At 33.7% G+C, this 14,555-nt stretch overlaps 1 protein-coding gene across 1 annotated transcript in view; it reads right to left on the bottom strand.

Annotated features, from left to right (window-relative positions):
- KLHL1 (kelch like family member 1) overlaps positions 1 to 14,555 on the bottom strand; it is a 373,856-nt gene that overhangs the window by 231,969 nt on the left and 127,332 nt on the right. The window contains exon 2 of the mRNA XM_032841065.1: positions 12,009 to 12,191. Coding sequence (XP_032696956.1) covers positions 12,009 to 12,191 — 183 coding nt within the window. The remainder of the gene's footprint in view (positions 1 to 12,008; positions 12,192 to 14,555) is intronic.

Below are 14,555 nucleotides of genomic sequence, written 5' to 3'. Positions count from 1 at the left end.
TCTTAGGATTTTAACAATTTGATATGCTTAGGTGTGGTTTATTCATATTTACCCTGATTATGGTTTTCTAAGCTTTCTAGAGCCATGGATGGACATTTTTTGATCAAATTCCAAATTTAGAATTCACGTTCTCTTTCTAGGACTCTAATTACATATATGTTTCAGTAACTGACAGTGCCTCACAGGTTGTTCAGTCTTAGATCATCTTCTCTCAATTTTTCTTCTACTCTGTGTTTTACTGTAGATGAATTTTAGTGACTTGAATTTTTTCAAATCTTTCTTACTATTCCCACTGCTTTATTCATTATATTTATCTTTTCCTGTAGATATTTTAAATTACTTTTCATAGTTGCTTTAGCCCTTTACTGATAATTTTAACACCTGAATCATCTCTAGGTTGGTTTCCACTTACTGTATTTACTCTTGACAACAAATTACATTCTTCTGTTTTTCCCACTGTATTGCAATTTTCAGGTGTATAATGGTCATTTAAAAAAAATTGAGGCTAGGAAGGGAATGTCATTCTCCTCTTTGCTTATTTAAATTTCTTCTCTTGTTTATGCCACAGGTTTCTGATAGCTTTAAAGAAAAGATATAAATATTTCATTTTTTGACGATTTGTTGTCATTTTAAGGGGAGTGAAGATTTTTCATGTACTTTTTCCTAATGGAGGGGTGCCTAGGTGGCTCAGTGTGTTGGGTGTCCAACTCGATTTCAGTTCAGGTCCTGATTTTGGGTCATGGGATCAGTCATACACCAGGCTACATGCTTGGAGCTGAGTCTGCATCTCCCTTTCCCTTCCCCCCACCCCATGCATACACTTTCACTAGCTCTAAAATGAATAAATAAACAAATAAATCTATCTTTAAAATCCTAAGTGGAAATATAAATTTGAAAAACATTGAATAAAAGTTTTGACAATATATTCTGATTCCAAAAAATAAGAACTATAAAAAAAATGCATTGTGCTTAAGAGATATGTTTTTCATAGTTGTTTAAATTAGAAATTCTGAAACTTCTTTCTGCATAGAATAGATTAAATTAGTACATTCTTAAAGACAATCAGAGAAAGGTTACTCATTGATGGAAAATGGTGTTACAAATATGTAAATGGAGACTAAAATAAATCCTATGACTCTGGACTAAAAGCAGACATATCAGTGTAAAATTACAGTTCTAAATTAAAAAAAAAAAAATAGATTCAGCTTGGGTCATGATCTCAGGGTCCTGGGATTGAGCCCCGCATTGGGCTCTCTGTTGAGCAGGGAGCTTGCTTCCCCTCTCTCTCTGCCTGCCTTTCTGCCTGTTTGTGATCTCTCTCTCTGTCAAATAAATAAATAAAATCTAAAAAAAAAAAAAAAAAAGGGGGTGGTTGCCTGGGTGGCTCAGTGGATTAAAGCCTCTGCCTTCAGCTCAGGTCATAATCTCAGGGTCCTGGGATGGAGCCCCGCATTGGGCTCTCTGCTCGGTGGGGAGCCTGCTTCCCCTCTCTCTACCTGCCTCTCTGCTTGCTTGTGATCTCTCTCTCTGTCAAATAAATAAACAAAATCTTTTTAAAAATTTTAAAAAAATAGAAATACTGTTGGTGCATGTGTATGTACATTAAGGGATCCTTGGAAAAAAAAAAAAACAGACTACAGTGCTGAAATACGGAAAGCACAAGATGAGCCTAGAACATCTTCTGTTCTTGAAAGTGAAGAAATGTTACAAAGTGATGGGGGATATGTCAAAAGAACCAAATGTGATGTTTACATCTGTAAGCTAAACAACAGTAAACTGTGGACCCACTTTGTTGTTGTTGTTGTTGTTTTAAGATTTAAATTTATTTATTTTAGACAGCAAAAGAGATCGTGTGGGGTGAAGGGAAAGGAGAAGGAGACAGTGTCTCAAGCAGACTCCACACTGAGTGCAGAGCCTGATTTAGGGTGTGATCTCACAACCCTGAGATCAGGACCTGAGCTGAACCAAGAGTCAGATGATATAGCCAACTATATCACCCAGGTGCCACAGATGCACTTCTTTCTAAGAACATTGTAAGGGAAAAGAGAGGAATAAAGGTCAACACATGGCATTGTTATCTAAAAGCTTTCATAGTTTTCAAATCTGGAGATATTCTTTTTCAATTGCTTATTTTGTAATAATCTTATTTCTATATAGGTAATCTATAGATTTCTAAAATTTCTACTTATAAAGATTTCTATATAGGTAATCTTATTTCTATATAGGTGAAGGGCATAGCAAAAGTTAACTTCAACAAAGAGAAACATTACTTCTTAAAAAAAAAAAGGAAACATTCCTTCTTTTAACTGAAAAAAAAAATCATTCAATATATACTTTATGCATGTAAAGTGTACTTTATGGGATCCATGATTTTAGCTACCCCATTAATATTAATGCCTAGAGTGGAAACATGTTGAAAATACTTAAAGTTATCAATTGGTTACACATTTAATTGAGCCATTAGTAACTAAACCTGTTATATCTTTATATTCTCAAAATATGCAGACAAAATTATGCAGACACAGGTGTCTTCAAATAATTACTACATACCAATTAGATAGATCAGTGTCAAATCAGTTTTATCAAAAGAACTAAATATGATATTATATGCTATGAAAATAAGCTGTCATAAACCAGAGAGATATATATTATTCTTAGAGCACAACAAGTATATTGAAATAAAGTTAACCAGTTTAATCTTACATACAGAAAGGCTTTATTCATAACAGGGACACATCCATATAGAGGAAAATATGTGACCTGTAGAATTAAATCTTAATTACATGAAATTTTTTCAATCAAGTATAACATACAAAACATGTTATATTCTTTCATTCACTAACAGAAGAGCAAATAAGTTAATACTGCATTTAGATTAAGTGACACATGAGATGGGAATTAGATTTTGGAGGAGGGATTTAATGCATAACAGAAAGTAGTATCTTTATAGGTATGTATATAAATTCTATTAATGCAAGGAAAGCAAGAGCCGAAAATGCACAAATATGTGAATGCATGCAGCCATTCTGGAAAACCTCTCCTTGAGGTCATCACAAATTTATTTCCTGTCAAATCTATTCAACTTTTCTAGCTGTACTCCAATTTATTGGCAGTGTTTGACATTGTTGACCTCCTCCCCTTCTTTAAATCCCCTTTTTAGCTAAGGCAGTACAGACTTTCTTATCTCAGCTTACCTCTGATTCATTGACTTCTCTCTCTACTCTTATTTCTTGACTCTTTCATTACCCTAGGTTTTTTCTCAGACCTCTAAATTTTTGCTTTAACACTCACTCTTTCAGAATCATCCTGGAGCATGGTCTTAATTATTACCATTATGGTGGTTTTAAATCTTGCAATCTATCTTGAATGCCTATAGAAACTGCTCACCAGATAGCCCAGTAGTATTTCAGGATGCTCTAAACTAAATTCTGAGTCTTCCCTGTGAGATTATTTTTTTCATTTTAACCTCTCTGTTACTAATTGGTGCACCACCAACATATTGAACTTTTAGAGTAGATATTAAGAAGTCACTATTTATGTTGCCTTCTCTTTCATTGTCTATATCAAATATGACACAAAATCCATCTTTCCTTTTGTACTGGAATTTGTGTTTACCTGGTCAGACCCTCTTTATGAGGCACAACTAGGTCCCTAGTGCTAGTGATATCATCTAACTGGTCCCATCTATCCCTTCTCTAGAATCACACTTGGCCCAATAGGAGCTGCCTCCCTGGGAGTTTATGTGTTCTGCTACTCTTAGCTCATCTCCAACCTCCACAACCTCCACCTACTGTTATCTGTGAGTGGACCCAATGGCAATGGATAATAAATGCAGAGTGCACTCACAGGTGACAGTAGGTAGTATTACTACCTCTTATTAACTTGAGTGAATTCTTAATTTTTCAATTTCTCCATTTTTTACTCTGTAAGAAAAAGGTGGGGAAAACAAGAATTCCCTTCTCTCCTAGGACACAACTGCTAAGTATATTCAAATAATTTCGAGCAGGGCCTGCACATAACCAACATAGTGAATGTTAACTAGCATTAGGACCATTATTATTATTATTGACTTAATTATGATACTCCCTTCTTCAGAAACCTACACGAACTTCTAATTATGCTCATGATCTCACATCCAAGTTTCTCTACTCGTTTTCAAAATCTGTCATAATCATTTTGTCCCAATTTTTTTGGATTAATTTTCCAGGTTTTCCAATACAAATGACTCCACTTTAAGTAAGCCAGTATCTCAGAAGTTTCACAAATTCTTTACTCTCTATTTTTCCATATTATTTTCACTATCTGAAATAGCACATGTGGAATGGTGTTATGTTTTATAATCTTTTTGCATCACCAACAAGGAGTAGACTAAGACATACATATTTAATATGCATTTGTTTTATGCAAGGAAAGATGCTTCATGTACTGCTGAATACCAGTGGTAGGTATAAAGGAGGACATTAAAATGATACTTTAATGATGGGAAAACAAGTGAAACAAAAGTTTTTCAGCTTCTCTTATCTCTTCCTCTCCCAATTTTATTGAGATATTAACACATATCATTTATTTAAGGTATAAAATGTGATGATTTGATGCACATATATGTTGAAAATGATTATCACAATGTATTTATAATTGTATCCTTTTGGTGAATTGATTCCTTTATCATTATATAATGATCATTTTTGTTTCTTGTTACCATTATGACTTAAAGTCTATCTTGTCTGATAAAAGTATAACTACCCTTGGTCTCTTTTTGTTTGCATTTCCTTGGAATATTTTTCTCCATTCCTTCCTTTTGGAGACTATGTGTGCTCTGAAAGCCTAAGTGAGTGTCTTGTAAGAAGCATAGAGTTGGGTCTTATTTTTTTAATCCATTCAGTCACACTATACCTTTTGATTGGATAATTTAATCCAGTTATATTTAGAATAATTATTGATAGGTAAGGATGCCCAATGCCACCTAATTGTTTTCTGGCTGTTTTGCAGTTCCCTCATTCCTTTTTTCCTCTCTAGTTATCCTTTTTGTGAATTAATAGTTTTCTATAATGTTATGCTTTCCCTTTTTATTTCCTTTTGTATATGTACTTTAGGTTTTTGTTCTGTGGTTACCAAGCAGCTTACACAAAACAACCTATAAATATAAATATAAATATAAATATAAATATAAAAGTCTATTTTAAGCTGATAGCAACTTAATCTCAATCACATACAAAAACTACTTTTTTTTACTCCCCACATATTTTGTTTGATGTCACAATTTACCTCTTTGTATACTGTATATCCATTAACTCAACATGATTGCAATAATTATCTTTAAAATTTTTGTCTTTTTTTTTTGTCTTCTAATCTCTGTATTAGAGTTACATGATTAACACATCATGACATTACAGTTTTAAATATTCTTTTTTTTTTTTTTAGATTTTATTTATTTGACAGACAGAGATCACAAACAGGCAGAGAGGCAGGCAGAGAGAGAGAGGGGAAGCAGGCTCCCCACTGAGCAGAGAGCCCGATGTGGGGTTCAATCCCAGGACCCTGGGATCATGACCTGAGCTGAAGGCAGAGGCTTTAACCCACTGAGCCACCCAGGTGCCTCTTAAATATTCTGAATTTGACTGTATACTTGGCTTTACAAGTATGGTTTATACTTTCAAGGTTTCATGTTACTAATTCAAGTCCATTCATTTCAGCTTGAAAAACAACTTTCAGCATTTCTTCTAAGGCATGTCTAGTGGTGACATATTTTCTTAGCTCATGATCCTTGCAGCTTTGCATTATTGTCTATGCATTCAAGGAAGTAGGTGGCTCTTCCAGTCTTTACAGACTGGCTTTGGCAGGCAAAATCCTTCACCAGTCCGCCCATCTGAAGATTCTGGGTGGGTCAACTGGTGGTACAAGCTTCCTGCTAGAGTCCTTGGGTGGTGAGATCTGGTTTAGGGTCAGCGAGTGGGTGGGCCTGGTACTTTGGTATACATGTGACTAGCCTGGTGCTTGAGTCTTCAGGGGTACCTGGATCTTGGGATCACTGGGGTGGGTCTGGCACTTGAGTCTGAAGTGACTGGCTTGAGACCTGGACCCACATAGGTGGATGTGGGTCTCAGGTACCAGGGTTGAGATTGGCATCTGTGTCCTTAAAGCCTGATTTGGTCCCGGGATGGTTTGGGAGCCTGCTTTCATCAGAGTCAAGCTGGAAGCTAGGGATACTAGGGATACTGTGTTTACCTTGGTGCCAGAGCAAGCATGGAGCTTGGGGCATCTGGAGTCAGCCTGTAGCCTGGGACCTTGGGAGCTGGCCTGAAGGTTCTTTTATCTGGGCCAGGTTTGCTGTTGGGACAAGTAGAGGCAGACTCAAATCTAGGTCCTCAAGGACCAGCATGACACTGGGGTGGGCTATGGATCATGTGTACATGGAAGTTGGCTTGGTGCTTTGGTGGGTCAAAAGCCTGGATCTCTGGTAGTCAGCCTGGCTGGGCCTAGCCAGGAGTCTGGGTTCCTAAGAACCTGCCTGTAGCCTGGGTTCCAAGCAAGTGATTGGGAACCTGGGGCCACCAGGAGACCTAGCCATGAAAGAAGGCTGACATTGGGATATGCTGTGAGCCTGAGTCCATAGAAGCCCTCTGGAAGCCTGGTACCATGGGTACTGCCTGGAACTGTGGCTATTACATGGGGCCACTGAAGCCAGAAGGCACTGAGAACTTTTTTTTTTAATCCTGAAGTTTTTCAGAGCTTTTTTAACTATCAAGCTGATTTTTTTTTTTTTAAGATTTTATTTTTTTTTTTTTGACAGAGAGAGCACAAGCAGGGGGTGGGCAGGCAGATGGAAAGGGAGAAGCAGGCTCCCCCACAGAGCACGGAGCCCAATGTGGGGCTCGATCCCAGGACCCTATCATCATGACTGAGCCTAAGGCAGCTGCTTAACCAACTAAACTACCAAGTCACGCTATCAGGCTGACTGAGAGATTTAGGTGGATGTTGGATTTAATAAAATAGAAGAGATGAGTTACTCTTCTGTCATCACAGAAAATCTATGTAAATAAACTTTCCATCAGTACAGATATAGTACTACTTGTCTACTTCTGAATATTAATATCAAAATTACTTATGAAAGTAATTTCTTTTTACTGCATTTAATATGTTTTAACTGTTTATTTAAAAATAGGTTTTATTTATTTATTTGAGAAAGAGAGATAGAGAGAGTGCACAAGCAGGCAGAGGGGCAGAGGGAGAGGGAGAAGCAAACTCTGCTGAACAGGGAGCCTGATGTGGGGCTTGATCCCAAGACCCTGAGATCATGACCTGAGCTGAAGGCAGACACAACTGACTGAGCCACTCAGGTTCCCCTAAGTGTTTCTAAATATATCATTTCAATTGCCACTTTTAGCTTCAACTATTTTCATACTAGTGCTCAGTAAAAAATACTAAAATCATATATATGTATCATATATATGTACATATCTATATATATATATGTGTGTATTTCTATGAACATAAAATTATAAATAATACTATTTCCAACTCAGAGGATGTTAGTTGTTTAAGATTTTCTTGTTTACTTCTGTGTAATGCACTTACTCCTAATAATGGCTAGAGAGGGAAAAGACTTTCACAGACTAAATGGTATTTCATTCTACATCTGTACATTTTAACAAAGTAGGCCCTGAAAACCCTTTAATTCTCCTAGCATTGAAAATTTGGCTCTCCAGGGATGCCTGGGTGGCTCAGTTGGTTAAAGTGGTCTGCCTTCAGCTCAGGTCATGATCCCAGGGTCCTGGGATCGAGTCCTGCATCCAGCTCCTTGTTCAGCAGAGAGCCTGATTCTTCCTCTGCCTGCTGCTCCCCTGCGTGTACTCTCTCTCTGACAAATGAATAAATAAATAAATAAATAAATAAATAAAATCTTAAAAAAGAAGAAATGAAAAAAATTGGCTGTCCGATGATTAAAATTAATCCTGTCAGTCTAATTTTTAGCATCTGACATCCCTGGTTACAGGTAGACTACCTAACAAAAATTCCCTATATTTAGTACTCAGGGATTTATATTCAGTTTTTTTGGTTCACTTGTTGCTAATCAATTATTCTGGGTCATTTATGGGAAGTTTATATTTATTTTAGAGTTTCTTTGAAAACATAAAGCACAGACAAATTCAGAATTTTGATTATTTTCCATGACAAAAATGTATTAGCGTGTCATCTTAAGTATTATTAGCTTCTTAGAACTAACTTACTTAAATATATGTTTAGCAGTAATCGAAAGTATCTATATAAACATTACATTTCATAAATACACTGATAGTTGTGACTTATATCAGGTTAAAAACATATATACAATATAACCAGAACAAAAACAAAGGGTTTTATGGAGAGCCCTTTAATAGTCATAATCTATTAACTTAAGTAGGGATTGATTTGAAAGGTTTGAATGATGAGATAATAATAAGAAATTAAATATACATTACTTCATGAATGAATATTTAATGAGTGCTTATAAGATTAGCTTTCAGTGTCTTTCCTAAAGGAGCAGTAGATCTTAATGTAAATTGCTTCTTTTTTTCATTATTTGAAATTATTATAATAGCCCCATATTCCAGTGCTAATGATTGTAACATCATATATATTTTGCCCAAAGGCAACACTCATCTGTGCTAATCAAAATATAACAAAATAAGTAAAATCCATTCATTTGTTACTGGTGCTAAGATGATTATTTGTTTAAAGCAAAGAACTGATTTTGAATTAATTACTAGTATTTTACTGTGCAAAAGTATAAATAAGGACATACAATGTAACTGTGATTACTAAAAACAGCACTTGCCTTTTCCCAGTGCCCCATAAGTATTTTCCCACATATTAGTTAATGTATATTTAATTTAGAATCATAAGTACATAAATTACTTATAAAATAGTACTAAAGTCTTTTTTTTTAAGATTTTATTTATTTATTTGACAGACAGAGATCACAAGTAGGCAGAGAGGCAGGCAGAGAGAGAGAGGAGGAAGCAGGCTCCCCATGGAGCAGAGAGTCCGATGTGGGGCTCGATCCCAGGACCCCGGGATCATGACCTGAGCTGAAGGCAGAGGCCTTAACCCACTGAGCCACCCAGGCACCCTAAAATAGTACTAAAGTCTTAAGTCATGATGTAAAAAAAATATAAATCCTTACTTGCATGAATTTAGCAGATAGCCTTAGGCTAAAATTTTTCTTATCACATTTAAGGAAAGTATAGATGTTGACAATAATTACTCGCTGTAATGTCTGCTAACTACATAAAATACTTAAATGTTCAGAGTTATATGTGTAAAAGTAATAATTACCCAGATATTTTAGGATAATCTAAAGTAACAATCAAGTTTATTTCTTAGTCATCTTGATTATTATAAAATAACTTGTATAATTAAGTTATTTAGAAAATAATATTAAAAATCTAGATAAAACGAATAACAAAGAAAACAATGTAGAATATAATTAACATGAGAGAATTGTTCAGTATACTGATTAAAAATACTTCAAATGAGAAATATTGAATTACTATCAATATTAGGCTATAAAATAAGATTATGTAAATTACATGAAACACTGCTCTTTTAAAATATTAATGAGCATTTGATGTGCTAATATATTTTTGAGTTGATTGAGTACCTCTGTCTTTTTACACACACACATGCACACACACATATAATTCTTTAACCAATTTATAAATTAAATGAGGTAGATTTAGTTACACTCTCAAATTAAGAATATCTTTCACAATAGAATTTTTAACTACTTGCTATTAAGATGAGAGTTCAGGATAATTTGCATATTTGCCACAAATATTACAACATTGAATATCTCAATAATAATGACTATTTGTTAATGGCTTTCTGCCAATAATAATGCAATGTCATAGAAATATTTGGAAAATGCATGTGGATGGTATATTATTAGAATTGTTGCCATAGTTAACTGATATTTTGAACCCTACTAGACCTACATTAGTTTTTCAATGTTAAATGTTCCCTCCTATGCATTTCTTGTGTATCAAATTGACTTTCACATTTTAATATTGCTATCATAGCAGAAATATAGCTTAATTCTTCAGAAATGTTTTTAATAGTTAGCCCTTAGATGTACATACACTATCTAAATAATAAAATTTAAATTAAAAATATAGGAAAGAGGAGTACATGGAAAAGATTTTTTATATGTTGGTAACTTACACTTTATACCAATTCATTAGCATTAATAATAATAACATATATCAGGGTAGTTTAAGGCTATTTGCCTATATATTCAACTATTTAAAATAATAAAATAAGTATCAAAATTAAATTATTTTCTCAATTACAATTTCAAAACAAAAAATAGAAAAACAAGTAAAAAATATCAAGTTTAATGAATTTTCATAAGTGAACTGGTAAAAAATTAATGCACAAAATAATTGGATGTTTAGTTCCTGTAACCTAAAATTATAAATCAAATACATAAGGGATGTTTAAAAGCATATTATATTTCAAATATTTTGGACCATAAGAATCATATTAGTATGTTATAAATTTTTTTAAATTAATAAATGCAAAATAAAGATGTCAACATGAAATACTTTTTTAAAAGATTTTACTTATTTATTGAAGAGAGAGAGAAAACCCAGGAGAAGGGTATGGGGCAGAGGGAGAAGGAGACTCCCTACCGAGCAGGGAGCCTGTCAAAGGGCTGGATGCAGGGACTCCAGAATCAGGACCTGAACCAAAAGCAGGCTTAGCCACTGAGCCACCCAGGCGCCCCAACATGAAATACTTTGAATTTCCTAGTCAATTTTGGCAGAAACATATATCTCATTTCAGATCTTAAGTACATTCTCCTAAGTTAAAGTGGATTTCCACTTAGTGTAATTATGATTCACATAAAATGGACTATTTATCAGGACTAGGTAAAGGACGTTTTATTTTTGAAGTATTTATATTTGCTTTATTTATTAAAAGAGATTACTTAAAATGGCATTGTAATTCTTCCCACAAAAGAAATAAGGAGTAAAAGAAAAATAATTCAAGCTCCCTTAAAAATGTAGACTCTCAACTACTTTAAATAAATTTAGCTATGATCATTTGACAAAACTTAGTAGGATACATTTGTGATTTAGAATTCTGCAAATTTACCTGTATGCTTCATTATTTTTTGCATTTAAGTAATAGCATTATGAAAAATGGCATGTGTTAATAGATGGAATAGCAAGTTGTTCTTGATGTTCTTATTGGAAAATCTTAATTTTGATTCTCAGTGATTTTTTGATCATCTAATCTTTGAGCCTGACAACATTTGAGAGCATAACAGTCACTTAATGAATAAACATATGGGAACACACAGACACAATATTTTAATAATAAAATATCATGCATATCATATTTATTATATGATAAATTGCCTGGAAATTCATAACAAAATATCAAAGTCAAAATATTTCAAATTGCATTTGAACCCCCTTCTTTCTTCTGTGAATCAAAGGCTTAAAATTTTGAGTCCTTTAACATAGGGATCAGCAAATTATGGCCTATAGACCAAATCTGGCCTGCTGCTTATTGCATAACCCACAAGCTAAGAACAGATTTTACATTTCTAATGGTGGGAAAAATTAAAGGATGAATATATTCCATGACATGTGAAAAGTATATGAAATTCAAATCCCAGTGCCCATTAATAAAGTTTCATTTTGGGGTGCCTATGTGGCTCAGTTGTTAAGTGTCTGCCTTCAGGTCAGGTCATGGTCCCAGGCTCCTGGGATTGAGCCCTGCACCTGACTCCCTGCTCAGCAGGGACACTGCTACTCCCTCTCCCCCTCTCCTTGCTTGTATTCCCTCTCTTGCTGCCTCTCTCTGTGTCATATAAATAAAAATCTTCTAAAAATATCAAGTTTTATCGTGCCACAAAAAATGGATTATTAATTCTCTAATCATAGAAGGTTTTACACTCTATATACCAGACTATCACTTCTAAACATATCCATTTATCCAATAAAGACAGGTTACTGTACCTGTGTGCAGGTATTTTTCGGTTCCCGACAATCAGGATAACATCACAGAGTTGTTGTTGTTTCAAGTAACTTTCCATTTTTCTGAAGGTTTGCTCAGCATGGTGAACAGCCTGATAGAATTCTTCAGAGCTACTGGAGTCCATATCACTTTGAGGGGTCAATGAATGGCTAGTTGCTGTCAGCCTACAAATCACACACAAAAAAGATGGTGTTTATAAAGTGCTAGGAATTGTCCAAAACAATACAGAGTTTTAGAATTTTAGGGGAAAATCAATGCATGTCTTCTTATGTTAATCATTATTAATGAAAGTCAGAAAAATCTATTTTGGGTGAAATAATTTGCTCTAGGAAGCAATAAATGAATTGTTAATTATCTTTTTTTCTAGTTTAAAAATGATTTAAAAGATAGGTTATCTATATTTAGTAGTGTATTAAGTTAAAAAACCTGAGAAAGTAACAGAAATAATAAATTACTAATATGCCTCTTCTAAAATTGATTACTAATAAAAAGTTAATTTAATCCATTTGAAATTGAAGTAGATCATCTAATTATACTATTCTAAATTACGAGTCCTGTGAGGTTATAGTAAATGTTCCTTTACAGAAATAGGTGATTTTCATGATAAGAAATTATGAGACATGGTTTGTAAAAAAGATTAGCAACAAATTTGAAAGTAAATTATTGAGTTTCATATTCCATACCCAACTAATTTAAAAAATATGTAAAACATAGTAGCTCAGTACTAACAAATATTTTAACCATATATATGAAAGTATATGCGATAAATTTTAAAATTTTGAAACATTCATGATACTTAAGTTTGGCTACTAAATCCATTACTATCATAGATTATTTCATAATGAAGGCTTTAAAATAGCATACTGAATATTAAGGAGAAGACTACATATATGCACGATAGGCCAGAAGAATGAATCAAGTATTCTGATGCCATGCTAATTAAATCTTTATAACTTTAAAAATTAAAATGAATTAGATATATAACAATAATAGTGAAGTAGCTTATTTCAAGACAGAAAGTATGGAGAATTCCTCTTCTAATCACAGGGCAGTAACTTGTAGCTGACTACACCCTTCTCTGAGAACACCAGGAAAAAATGTTACATATGATATCAAAATAACTAAATGAATGTAATAATAGCTACTGAGACAACCAGGACTTGAAAGACCAAGATCTTAGAATAAAGAAAGAATCATGGAAGTCAGCTCAAAATTCTACACTGCTTCTTCTTTCCCTCTAAAGGTATTTACTAATTATAAACAGCACAAGGTGAGAATCTGAGAAACTCAGCCTAATGCCACAGCCAATAGTATCATGGGGCATGGATGAAAAGATAGATATTGGAATTATGGGCTCCAACGGTAGCCAGAACTTGAGAGACAAATGAGGGGCCATAAAGGACGAAAGTTTTGGAAACGCTGTCATTGTGCACACTTTCCCCAGAGATATTTGTGATTCTTAAGCACCGCTAGGCAAGCAGAAAATGGTTAATTGGAGATTGAAAAGTTAAATAGAGCTTGAAAGATAAAAATTTGAATTCAAGGACCAGGAAGGATGACGGACTCTCAAAAATACACAGGCCCTTAGTTGAATTCCCTTAAAGGTTCTATCCTAAGAGTCAAGGGAAATGGAAATTGACAAGATAATATAAAGACAGAAACCTAGATCTAAATCAATGAAGTCTCTGAGTGCGTTAATGTGATCTAATCTAAATGTCAGCAAACAGTCAAAATAAACCCCTTTAGAAAAAGATAACCTCATAGAAACTCTGATTTCTTGTGCATGTATGTAGTGCTTGACATTAAGGAAAAAAAAAAGCAGGTCTATAAATAAACTAGACCTAGAGAGAAAAACTAGATAATAGAAACAGACTCCGAGGTGCTACAGATGTAGCTCTGAATAGAAGGATCACAATTAGTTATGGATGTGAAAATAACCATCATTACTATATTTTAATATAGTACTTTAATAATAAAATATTTAAAAATAAAATTTAAAGACTGGATGAGATTATGCTGAGTGAAATAAGTCAAGCAGAGAGAGTCAATTATCATATGGTTTCACTTATTTGTGGAACATAACAAATAGCATGGAGGACATGGGGAGTTAGGAGAAGGGAGTTGGGGGAAATTGGAAGGGGAGGTGAACAATGAGCGACTATGGACTCTGAAAAACAATCTGAATGGTTTGAAGAGGTGGGGGTTGGGAGGTTGGGGGAACCAGTTGGTGGGTATTAGAGAGGGCACAGATTGCATGGAGCACTGGGTGTGGTACAAAAACAATGAATACTGTTATGCTGAAAATAAATTTTAAAAAATGATTAAAAAAACTAAAAAATAAAATTTAAATTTTTTAAAAAATTTAAAATAAAATATTTTAATATTTATATTAAATATATTTATATTTTTATATTTATATTAAGTATATTTTATAGTTTTACATTAAATATATTTTGTATAATATTAATATTAATATTTATATTTTATAGTAACTTAATAATAAAATATTTTATGTTTTAATATAGATG

This window comes from Lontra canadensis, unplaced genomic scaffold (assembly GCF_010015895.1).
Source record: "Lontra canadensis isolate GAN:19392208 unplaced genomic scaffold, GSC_riverotter_1.0 scaffold119, whole genome shotgun sequence".
In the NCBI taxonomy this organism is placed as follows: domain Eukaryota; kingdom Metazoa; phylum Chordata; class Mammalia; order Carnivora; family Mustelidae; genus Lontra; species Lontra canadensis.
The sequence above is the reverse complement of the archived record's forward strand: the minus strand, read 5'-3'. Positions and strand labels throughout refer to the sequence as shown.